General features: G+C 45.1%; 1 protein-coding gene across 3 annotated transcripts in view; it reads right to left on the reverse strand.

The window, feature by feature from the left end:
- Window positions 1-12631, reverse strand: part of ANK3 (ankyrin 3) — a 254973-nt gene that overhangs the window by 126898 nt on the left and 115444 nt on the right. For all 3 annotated transcript variants that reach the window (XM_044420391.1, XM_044420389.1, XM_044420390.1), the window contains exon 8: window positions 8414-8512. In XM_044420391.1, coding sequence (XP_044276326.1) covers window positions 8414-8512 — 99 coding nt within the window. The remainder of the gene's footprint in view (window positions 1-8413; window positions 8513-12631) is intronic.

Below are 12631 nucleotides of genomic sequence, written 5' to 3' on the forward strand. Positions count from 1 at the left end.
GCCAGAGTGTCAGTCAGTGTCAACTGAGTTAGGGTGATTTGGGCAGCTTGTGAGCCACAGCGCCAGCACTTTCACTGCACAGACATATAGGCCAAGGCATATTGTATCTATGGTTTGGTTCATCAGATTGGATGCTCTAGTTATATTCATTATGTTGTGGTAGAGCTGAAGCTACTGCCCTACCTTTGTGAAATACGAGAATTCACTGCCATAGAAACACAGAAACAAACTGAGTCAGAAGGGGCCTCCTGGGCCATCTAGTCAGATCCCCGGCTCCAGCCAGCTCCGCTCATGCAATCCCCAACATGCGGTGGTCCGATCTTTCCTTGAACACCCTCACGGATGGGGCCCCTGCCACCTCTCTTGGAAGCCCATTCCATATCCCAGGGGTCCTAACCATCAGGAAGTACTTCCTAACATCCAACCTGAAGCCTGGTCCTTGAGCTTTGCCCGATTGGAACACGTCCCACCCTCCACTGCAGGGAAGAACAGCTCATGGCCCTCCTCCACATGACATCCCCTCACATACCTAAAAGATCCCCTTGGAGTCCCCTCAAAAATTCATCTTCCAGTGGCTTCAGTGAATTTTTATTTTAATTGCCATTTTTTAATCTTGTGAACCACCCAGAGAACTGCCTCAGTTAACAGGCAATATAGAAATCACAGCCACAGCACTCACGGATGGGCCCCCTGCCACCTCCCTTGGAAGCCCATTCCATATCCCAGGGGTCCTAACCTTCAGGAAGCACTGTACTGACTGCAGCCCTTGTCAGATGTTTGCCCCATTTCTCTATGCTGTCGGAGTAACATCTGCAATGGGGAGTCTGCTCTATGCTCAGAAAGGCCTACATGGGCAGGGCAGGCTCCTTGCCCTTGACAGTGCCCTCCAACGTGTGAAGACGACAGAGCGGGGCAATGGGAATGAGCTGGGGAGGGTCAATTAAGGTTCTGCTCTCCCCTCAAATGGTCCAAACCACCTGGAAGCACGTCCTAGCCAGCTGAGACATGACCACCTGAAGGGCTGAGCACCCTACACTTTCACTGACCCCAGAAATTCAGCACCTTGGCACGGGCAATCAAATCTCAAGCCTTTTGCCTCTGCCTACAGCCCCTTTGCTCCTCCCTTTCTGGGGCAAACAACCATCCCAGGAAACCTCTAGTTAACCATAGTCTGCATTTCGTCTTAACGTGCTTCTTCTTTAAGGTTCCCCTAAAGCCAGATATTAATCATTGGGTTGAGATTAGGTTAATACCCTGGAGTGGGCAAGAATACTTCCCCTGTTTGGGCAAAGGAGCAATTAAAGATTTCCTAGAATGATTGTTCATATCACAAAGAAAGAACTGAAGGGGCTAAATGCATGGGCAAAAGTCTTGTTCATATTGTAGTCTATTAAGCTGAGATAAAGAACGTCCAAAATATGATATGGAAATAATGGACAAAGATGTTTTCTTTTGGACCAGCCTCTCCCATCCTGATGCCCTCCAGACATCTGGTCTTCTAACACCATCATTGACCATGGAGGCTGGGGCTCATGGGAGCTGTAGCCTAAAACATTTGATGGACATCAGGTTGTGGAGGGCTATTTTAGATTCACAGTTATAAGAGGAAGACTTCTTAGATATCTGGGGACCATTGCAAGGAAGGCAAACCTCCTTCCACACTAATTTTGGCCATGTGGAAGCCATAAAGTGCAATGCTCCAGGGTTTCCTTTAGTTGACAATTCAAGAAATCTGATATGCCTCAGCTTTATACCTCTCAAAGATTCCTCCTTCTCTTCCATTAATCCACATCCCATCACAGTCTCGAAGAGTGATTAAAGAACACTCCATTGATTAATAAATCAAGTCCTGAAGAAATGGAGACGCTCCATAACAACGGAGACCTCTCTCCTGTCCTCTATCCTTTTCTTAGGGGGTAAATAAAGCTTGAGTTTGAATAGTTTCTGGAAGAAACATGTTTCCAGAACTTGCTTGAAAGGTGGGGGACAAAGAAGTCATAGATGGGGGACAGGAGGAGGAGGAACAAGGCAAATCTTGTTCAAGTTCTCATTTGGGAATTAATCAAGTGAGCCACCATTTGCTACATCAAGCAGAGACAGCATGGCTAAGCTACGCATATTGGGCAAGCTAGCAGTGAATTATATGTTATACCCAAAATCATTATTGCAGCCTCTGACACATGAAACTGCTAGAATGCTTTGAAGTATGGTCAGCTTTAAAGCCTAGGTTTTCACAGGAATCCAGAATTCACACACACAGTTGTAGTTACTCCATACAAGAGCCAAGAAATTCTTACTAGCCTATCCAAGGCCATGATTTGGCAAGCATCAAACACTATAAAATGTGCATAAAATTTGACAGGCTGCTTGAAATAATGTGACTGCAGCTTTCAGGCACTTCTGTAGTAGACAGAACGGTGGCCCTTCTGCTGGAAAAGGCAGAACAATTGTTTAAATCAGTCAGGATTTCGGTGCAGAATCAGGGCCCCTCTTTTCAGGGGTGAACAATTGGGAAGCAAATCTCAATCTCTCTCAATAGCGCAAAGGTACCAAAAGAGTCTGAGTGTTTTTTGCCTCTGCTCCCCTTTACATGAAATGCTTCCTATTCAAATAATTAAGAAAGGACACAAAACGAAACTAACCATTAAATCTCATCTAGATCTGCCCTCGTGTTACATTCTCATAGCAGTGGGAGATAAAGGACATTAAAAGTAACTACTACCCCATTTATCAATGCTGCACTGGAACTGATAAAAGGTATTTTATGTGTGTTTATTTTCTGGGCACACATAATGTGAAGCATAAAATCCACCACATCTACCCATCCACCCAAAATAGTCTTTTTAGGGGAAACATTTTCAAATTATTATGACACAATTAGCAGATCAAGGATGCACTGACACAAATATTAACAGGGCCATCTGCTTTATCCAGCTTTCCAGAGGGCCTTGTGATATGAAAAGCCAGTAAGACCGCAATAGGAATTCTGTTTAAATTTGGGTAGCAGTGATATCATGCACACCTTTGCAGCTGCTGGTTGAATCTTTATTGCTGACATTGATTCATACATAATGACAGTTCCATGTATAGGCTGAGTATGGATCGGCATTCAATTGTGGGTTGTTAAATATTGGGTTGTTGTTACATGCAAACCCTGCATCATTGTTTAACAATGGGTTTTCAGGCATGAACAACCCAGAGTTCACAATCCAACAACCCAGGGTTCTCTTTCTGGGTCATTCATGGTTAACCATCCAGAATTTCCATGTAACAACACCCCAGAATTTACTGACAATCCATACTTGTTGGGAGTGCGAAAGATGGCTACCTTGGGTACTTACTCTGCAGGGCTGTTGACTGGTCTCCAGAAGAATCAGAGTCAGGAGGGGAGGAACAAGAGGGGGTCTGGGAATGTGGGCCAAGCCAAGACACTGATATGAGAGAAGCACAGGTGCTTATCTCAAGGCCAGACTCCCCAGGTGGGCAGGCAGTCTCTGGGAATAAATAAGATGTACACCTAGTGGAGGGACTCAGAGCAGGGGAACTTCTTAGATGCAGATGAGGTGGCCATGGCTCTTGATCCATGATGGTTCATCAGCAGAGGAGGGTGGCCAAATTAAAGGATCAACACACAGAGAAGAGGCATGCTCATTCTCAGAAGGCTCCTCCCAAAGGGATGAGGCCCAGGCATGCTCATAAGGAGAGTTCCTGGAGGTGATTACTAGATTGGATTCAACAAACTACTCTGTGCATTTTACTTTGTGCCTTTTGGTCAATGTTTGTAGGAAAAAACATTGTGCGTTCTGAATGCATGAAGGAGGAACTCCAGCTCATAACAAGATGCAACACATATCCTGGCCCTGTTGGATGTTAAAGTGGTATTTGGCAGTAATTTGTGGGTTGATTAACCCATGTATTGAAAGGATGTACACTGCACGCTTTCTCTTTCCAGCAATAGCATACAAATGTAACATTCATAGATAGTCTCAGTGACATCCCAAGCCTGCGATCCAAGAAGAAACTCATCATGAAAACAACCCAGGAATGCCACATCTGTCCACAATGTCATGTCAGCTATGTTTTGATCTATTTTTGCATGCAAACGTAATTTAGATTTTATGGAGAAACCCAGATTTAAAAATGAGTAAGAAAACTTTTGTCTGGCAGATTTGGATGGATAAGCTGATTCTTACCTTGAATTAGCTGGTGGGACATGATGGTAATGTTCTGCCATGTTCCACCATGTGTAGGAAATACATGCCATCTACAGCTGAAGAGTAATACATGCAATTGAATCCTGACCCTTCTTCTTCTGCAACTTTGGGAGTCACTCCCAAATTAGAGCCACTTATTAAAGTTGACCAGCTGCATTTATCCATGATCCATGTTTACAATACTTATTATGAGTGATTAAATAAGATACACAGATATTAAGCAAGAATAGAACTGTGAATTGCATCATCCTGTCTTACCTAATCAATGGATTGTAATGTTAGCATTCATTTCAGAAAGGTCCATGGATCTCAGGTTATGTCTTACTCAGCATAAACTTATATGTAAATTGGATGCCAAAATGTCTTTTTAATAAGGGTTTTAATCGGCTACTGTTAGACGTATAATAAAGCTAATGCTTCTCTTATCATATGTTTTGGCAAAGCCCAATGGCTACCTCTTTGGAAAGGAGGTAATTATATGGATAAATTTGTCCTGGAAAGCTCTTTAATATTTAATGTTGTACATGTTCTCCTTAATTATCTACTTGCTTCTTAAATGTCAACACAAATGGATTTTCTCTGCCATTTTGCAACTAAAGGACTGATATTACAGTATTGGAAGGGCATATGGATACTTCCAATAATGCAATCGAATGAGGAGTTAATGAATGGGTGGTCTTCAGACATAACCTGGATAGATATTCGTTCTGTCTTCTTTGAAGACCATGCACAACTAAGCTTATGGATAAAAGCATGTCTTGTTTTATATAAAAGGGTACAAATTTCATATGCAACAACTCTAATTGATCTATTCAAATTTCATGTATGAAAACTGTACTATTTTATTTCATTTACACAATTTAATTCACATTGAAAATTAATGAAAAATTGTAGGATGTTGGTGAAACATACCAACCAGTAGCTGGTATGTCTCTCCCCCAACAATTTGTGGGTTAATCCATATTTAACCACAAATTACTGTTAAACATTGTTGTTGCATCTCAACTGAATCTCTGGGTTGTTGTTAATTCTGAATTAGACCTTAAGTAGAAAATAATTTCATACTTCTTTTTTAATAACAACCATACCCTAAGATACGGTTCAAAGATAAAATTACAACTGTTAACAGGGTTCTAACTTTTTTTCCCTTAAATTGCTGAATCAGTCTGTCCTCAATAACCAGGGCATAAATTCCACATTAACCAGGCGAAGGCTGTTTCATATAATCCACCTCATCATTATCACAGTTAAAGATGCTACAGATATTTGCCCAGTCGCCCCCTGAGATCGGCGGGAGAGGCCCTTCTCCGGGAGCCCTCCGTGAGAGAAATTAGGAGGGTGGCTACTCGGAGAAGGGCTTTCTCAGCGGTGGCGCCTAAGTTATGGAATGCGCGCCCCAGAGAGGTCCGCCTGGCGCCGTCGTTATTTGCTTTTCGGCGCCAGGCTAAGACCTTTTTATTTAAGCAACATTTTAAATGCTAAATACAATTGAATTTTATCTGGCCAGGGCGGCTTATTTTATAATGTGTGTTTTAATTAAGATTATTTGATATGGATATTTTAACTTATTGTTTTATCTATGTTGTAAGCCGCCCCGAGGCTTCGGCGAATGGGGCGGCATAAAAATATTTTAATAAATAAATAAATAAAATATAACTGTTTCATTTCCAGCTTTGCAACCAGTCCTCTCATCACGCCCAGCTCTCTACATAGCCCGCAAGATTATATCTTAGCTCCAACTTTGACCCACCAAATTCCTCCAGGAACTGCTGCTTGACAAGTGGATTATTTCCTTGGTCTGTGCCTTACCTCCCAGGCTCTGCATGTCCTAGTTCCACCCAGAATTATTCTTGCAATCTAAGCAATGTTTACTCTAACATACAGCTGAGTATATTTTGAGCATATTGCATAATCAGCGCCAGGCCGAAACCTTTTTATTTCCCCATTTTAAATGTTAAAATGTTTATTTTAAATGTTAAACCGGTTTTAAGATTGGGTTTCATTTACTTTTTTTTTTTTTTTTTGATGCTATACTTTATCGTATTTTATTGCATCACAGCCCTAAGACACAGTAGTAGTTCCTCCATACTCCTCACTAGTCAGACCTCACCTGGAAGACTGCGTCCAGTTCTGGGCACTGAGATTTAAGAAAGATGCAGGTAAATTAGAAAGGGTGCAGAGGAGGGCAACAAAAATGATCCAGGGTTTGGAAACACTGCCCTGTGAGGAGCGACTGAAGGAACTGGGCATGTTCAGCCCTGAGAAGAGAAGACTGAAGGGGAAAATGATATCCCTCTATAAGTACTTCAAAGGCTGTCACAAAGAGGAAGGTCAAGATCTCTTCTTACTGATGTCAGAGTGTAGAACATGGAATAATCAATTCAAGTTGCGACAGCCCAGATTCAGGCTGGACATCAGGAGAAGCTTCCTCACTGTCAGAGCAATATGACAGTGGAACCAGCTGCCTGGGGAGGTGGTGGGCTCTCCCACACTGGAGACATTCAAAAAGAAACTGGGCAGCCCTCCGAGTGGGATGGTGTAACGTGGTGTCCTGTGCAGGGGGTTGGACTCAATGGCCTTCATGTCCCCTTCCAACTCTACTATTCTATGATTCTAGGATATAGAAGCTTTAAATGCATGCATGCATACTTCTGGCACAAGTGCCAGAACTGGTGGATGTGGTGGCCAACTTTCTCATTTACAGGGGAGAAAATCCTTATGCAGAACCTCTCCATGCCCACCTGTGAGAACGTAGCCCAAGCAGCCCAGCAGGGATAGAAGTGGACTCCACAAGCACAGAAACACGAAACCGGTACGCCATCCAGCCCAGTCCTGTAAACACGGATATGGAGCAGCACTCCAAGATTCCAGGCAGAAGGCTTTCCCAGCCCAACCTGGAGATGCTGAGACCCTCTGCATGCAAGGTGTGCTCCGCCACTGACGGCTGCGTTCAACAGAGCACTCTCCTTCTTGCACGGTCCCTCCATCGGGCCAAGGAAGGAGCAACATTGGGCCCTTCTTGCATAGCTCGCATTCCGCCACCTGCCCCACTCCAAGCAAGCTACTCGCACTCTGCAGGGGGAGTGGGTGCACTGGGCGGATGGAAGACGCGTTGTTCAAGAGAACGCGTGCTCCCCGAGGCAGGCAACTGTTAGCTTTCCTATAACACGGTAGCTGCGAGGAACACACCAGCTGGCCCAAGAGATCACAAAACTGTACGCACAGCATGTTTTGCTGCAGGTTCAAGAGCTGGCCTTTCATTTCAGCTGCAACACTGTAGACGGAAGATTACAAGGGCTGACTGCTAATCCTGCATAAAATGTGCTCACTGTCTGTGACAAACACAAATTCATCTTGGCAAGCACAGTCTCAACCCGCCAAACTAAGTCGAGCTAATTTAATCAAGTGCACTAAATATGCTTTATTTGCTGAAATCTATTCTGGAAGACAGAGAAAGGGGAAACATGATCAGAGAGGCAATGTTTGGTGTGTGGGTTACACAAGCAGTGATTTTTTTTTTAAAGAAAATCAGCAATGCTTCTAATACACCCAGCAGTGAAATCCGCCATCAACAGATTTTTTTTTTTTTTTTTTTTGCTCAGCTGCCATTGCATGGAAAGTGACGCAGCAACAGACTTCATTTATTGGCTAGCTCGGCTGTGCATTTAGCTCTTACGTTGCTTGCCAGCTGCGGAGTATTGAAACAAAATGTTCCTTCACGTATCAAAAAATCAGTCCCCAAGCAAGACAGAAAATCTGTTTTGCACTTTGGAGTTGCAGGCCAAGCCAACAGTTGGGATTATTCCGTCATGTCAGGGAGGAAGGAGCTGAACACCAAATCAATGGCCAACAGCGATTCTTGCTCAGCCGCCAAACGGCCCCACTAGTGGAAGGAAAGGTGAATTCCACCTGGTTAACTAACTCTTCCTTGTTAGAAGACTGATTTAAAAGACCCTCTACCACTGATAAAACCCTTAAATTGCAGGAGGGTGTCTTACTATTGACCAATGCTTGTGAATAGATCTCTGTTTTGATTTATTTTTAACTTTTTACTGTTTTTTTAAAATATTTATTTTTAACCATCAGCTGGTTCAACAGCCCGTGCGGAGTATGAAAAACAAAGCCAACAGGACTCCTTTCAATGAGCTTCATGCCAGACGCATACGGTATAATACAGGATAATTTATCGTCAGCCTTACCCTTGTTTTGGCATCGATTTTTGCTCCTCGGTCGAGTAGCAGCTTAACCATGTTGGTATTCCCTCTCTTCGAAGCGACGTGTAATGGAGTGATATCGTTCTGTTGGGAAAAAGAAACAAACAAGGGTGATCCAAGGTAATCCCCTCCATGGGATTCAGCCTGCTCCACACGCTGTGATTCTCTGGATGCTTGTTTATGCAGTTTAGATTCAGGCCAAGCAAAAGTGCCTCCTGGTTTCATGGAGTTATTTGGCTAGCACAAGGAGAGGGATGGATATCTCAGAGGCTTTGGTGGGGCAATGGAAGACGCTTCTTTGCTGTCTCAGCAGAGGGCAGATGTTATGATTGATTCAAAGCAACAAAGGGAATACAGGCACCCTCCCTTCCATCTGTTAAAGAAGTTCTGCCGCGGCTTTATGCGGAGCTGCGAAAAGCAGCAGCAGCCGCCCAGCCGTGTTCCTTGACCAGAATGGCCCGATGGGAACCAGGCGCCCCTACTCTTCCCAGGGGCACCCTTGGTAACACAGATAGCTGCCCTCACTGTTTTCCAGAAACATTACAGAAATGTTTCCCAACCCCTGAAGGTCAAAACAGAATCTGGAGGTCATTCCAGCCCTCTTGCAAGATGCCCAGATCGCCTAGGTCAAATAGACCATGGTGTTCCAGAGCAGTTCCTTCCTCTGTGTTGCTGGCAGGGCACTGGACTGAGATGCTGGACACACACTGGCAAGTCTTCGATTTGAAACCCTGCTCAGGCAAGCTGTTCACATGGAGACTTTGGCGCCTCGAGGACCATGCAATCTGACCTTATTTGCTCTTCAAGGCAGCACTGTGGGCAGCTGAGACCGAGGGGCCGTGGTTTGCCTCAGATCCCCTAGCAAGTATTGTACATCTAAAACTGGGGATTTAAGGAAGACCTTGGGAATAGCTGTTGACTCTTCAGAGAGCTGAAGTCTTTCCCACAAAGCAGCAGTGGGATTTGTGACAGGTACGCTCATCATCTCACCTCACAGGTTTTTGTAGCACTTCAAAAACCTGCAAGAGGTGCTTGGGACAGATGGCACCAGGGAGATGGGGCGGGAGAAATAACATGGGACTGGGAGGAGAAATGTGTGTACACACAGCGTGCAGTGCTGTTCCTCACATCTTATCGGAAATGTTCTTAAGAATTATTGCCTCCTTTAGCCGAGGTCTCCCATTTCCATTCCCACTTTTGTGTCCTTGTTTCATATCTTGCGAAGTGTGTGGTATTGCGTCAATGCACAAGTGAGTTACGCACCCATGCAAGGAAAAGGCTAGTGCTATTTTCTTTTTTATCTATTAACTTACCTGAGGAAAGCATTTAAAACTCATTTAAAGGCATACATCATCTGCAGAAGCCCAGATACGGGCACAGTGAAATCCCGGGTGGAAACCAGCAGAACTTGAAAGAGTTCTTGCCGCCTTGTTAGAACAGAGATACCCAAATGGTTGAAGGGATATTCAAGCACATACTTAAATTTGACCCAAGTTTAGAAAGGGGTGAAAAAGCAATGCATAGCTCTACATGGACCCAATCCACCGTGCAGGCCTAGCCAGTGGAAGAGTCTGCTTATAAACAGAAAGGCACAGGATAGCTTCAGTTTGGGCTCGATTTTGGGGTCTTACAGAACAGCAGAGAAATATTTATCCACAGTCTTACACTGAAACTCATTGCTTAGTGTTAAAACTCACACTCAAAGGGACCAGGCCCTTGCAAACCTTGTGCCTTCCTAAGTCGGCTTCCCAGTCCCTTGTATGCCCAGGGAAACCTGAGCCATGCTCCTCCTGTCTCTTGTCTGATGAGCCCCCAATGACTCACTGACAATTGTCCTCTTCCCTAAACAGGGAGCCTCCACTCCTGGGGGCTCCACTGACCCACAACCCCACTTGATTGAAGCTAGTGCTGGGAGCAAGGTGGACGAGGGGCCAGGGCAAGCTTTCTTATGGGACACCAGCCATGGGGAGGTGCTGATTCAGAGATGGAGGAGGAGGGGGATGCCTCAGCAAGACTGGAGAGCTTGGGTTGGCTCAAGGCCCTGGGATGCAACAGGAGGAGGAAGACAGGGATGGCTGTCTCAGTGCTGTTTGCGGTGCGACACCAGACTGTTTCTGAGAGCAGCTCAGGTAGGCAGTGAGTGGAAGGGGCTACTGGGGATAAGGAACTCTCGAACCTGGATCAGCCCCTCTCCTTGGAGCTGGACCCAGTGGCCAGGGACCAGCAGAGGCAGGAGGCCTAATTATATGAGCAGAGAGGAGGCGTGGTCACTTTCAGAAGGCCCCTCCCAAAGGGGTGGGGCACAAATGTGCACATGAGGAGAGCTTCAGGAAATAATCACTAGATTGGGTTGAACAAACCACTCTGGGTATGTTCGGAGACTCATCTAGATGATTGCATTTAGAAGCAAGAAAGAATGCTTTGCAAGAGAAGCGGCCTGAGGTTGGTGTTTGTTTGAAGGAGGAGATGAGGCTCCTGATAGCCAGAGTTCGCTAGTCCAGCTGAAGCCTCCCTTGCTTTTCGGAGGAGGCCCTTGAATCAGAGCGAGTGCAGCCTCAGTAGGGCCAAACTAGCCAAGACTTAGGGAGACGCTCACCCTGTGTGCAAAGCGCACCTGTGCCAAAGCATCATCACATGAACACATTAAGCGCCTAGGTGACTTTAGCAGCAGAGCAAGGAGACCAGTGCAGCCAACTCTTCCATTCCTTCTCATATTAAGAAGCTCTAAATCAATAGGTATCAATAAATAGCTACAAATGAATTTCCTATTTTCTCTCAGTAAATAACTTGGTTTTCCAAGAAAACAAACCCAACAGCAGCATTTTCAAACAATACCTGGGGACCCTGCAAGCATTTGCAGACTTCCCCTTGGCTTGGCTTGCTCTGCAGGATCAGGCCAAGCATGAGAGGATGTCCATGGATGCTAGAGGGATGGATTCTGACAAGGCTCATCCTGACTCTAACAGGACCAAGGCGTCCCCCTTTGTTCGTGCATTATCTAGAATTAGGAGCGAGCAGTGAAATGGCCAACTTTGCTGATGACACCAGATTATTTGGAATGGGGGTTAAAACCTTTGGGAGCCTTTGGGCTATTGAGCAGTATAAAAATGAAATAAAGTCCAGAGGGTTTGTGAAGAGCACTGAAAGGATCTCCCCAAACTGGGGGAATGGTAAACACAGTTCAGTGTAAGCCAGTATAAAGTGATGGATGTTCGCAGCAGTGGGTGGGTGGCGGGGAATCCCAATTTCAGCTATAAGATGGTAGGGTCGGAGCTAGAAGTACCTGACCAAGAAAAAGATCTTGATGTCCTGGTGGGCAGCTCAGTGAGTATGTCAACCCTGTGTACAGATGATGCGCAAACAACCAGCTCCATGTTAGTCATGAGCAGGACAGCAACTGCAAATAAAACTTGTGCAATCTTATTTTCCTTATGCAAATCTAAGTCGAGTCCACTCTTTGTATACCATTCTGGTCACTGCTGCTAAAAAGGATATTGCAGACTTGGAAAAAGTGAAGAGGGGGCAACTACCGTGATCAAGGGGCTAGGGAAGTTCCCGTATCGAAAGGTTGCTAGGATTGCTGAGCTTGCAGAAATGATAAGCGAGGGGGACAGGGCAGGAGTGTGCCAAAAGACACGTGGTACAGAGAAACTACGTAGGAAAATGTTTTTCTCCCTTTCTAATAATGCTAGAAACCGGACTCATCCCATGAAGTTGGTTTCTGGGGAGATGCAGGACAGATCACAGGAAGCACTTCTTCACCCGCCAAATAGTTAGGCTCTTGGATTGGCTTCCACGAGGTCTGCTGATGGCCACCAATCTAAAGGGGAATGAGATGAATTTAGGGGGATACAGCTATCAATGGCTATTGGTCCTGATCCCAGTATCCAATAGGGATTATGCCTGCATATCCCAGTTGCTGAAGAACTTGGCTGGAAGCCTGCAGGTGCATACCTGTCCCACTTGTGCATTTCCTGTGGTTGGCTGGCAACTGTGTGAACAGAATGGACACGACAGCGCTTCAAAGTGGCTCTTCTCTGGAGGCCCCTTGGCTTCATCGTCTTTTCCCCACCCCTAAAGAATTCTGGCTCCACTAGAAATAATACTTCCTGGCTGGGTGATAAAACCAGTTCATCTAAGGTCAGAAAGGATCCCATGTAGCATGAATTAGATTTTTTTTTTTTAAATCAAGATGTCCTACCA

The sequence above is a fragment of the Varanus komodoensis genome, unplaced genomic scaffold (assembly GCF_004798865.1).
Source record: "Varanus komodoensis strain SLA01 unplaced genomic scaffold, ASM479886v1 scaffold11, whole genome shotgun sequence".
Classification (NCBI taxonomy): domain Eukaryota; kingdom Metazoa; phylum Chordata; class Lepidosauria; order Squamata; family Varanidae; genus Varanus; species Varanus komodoensis.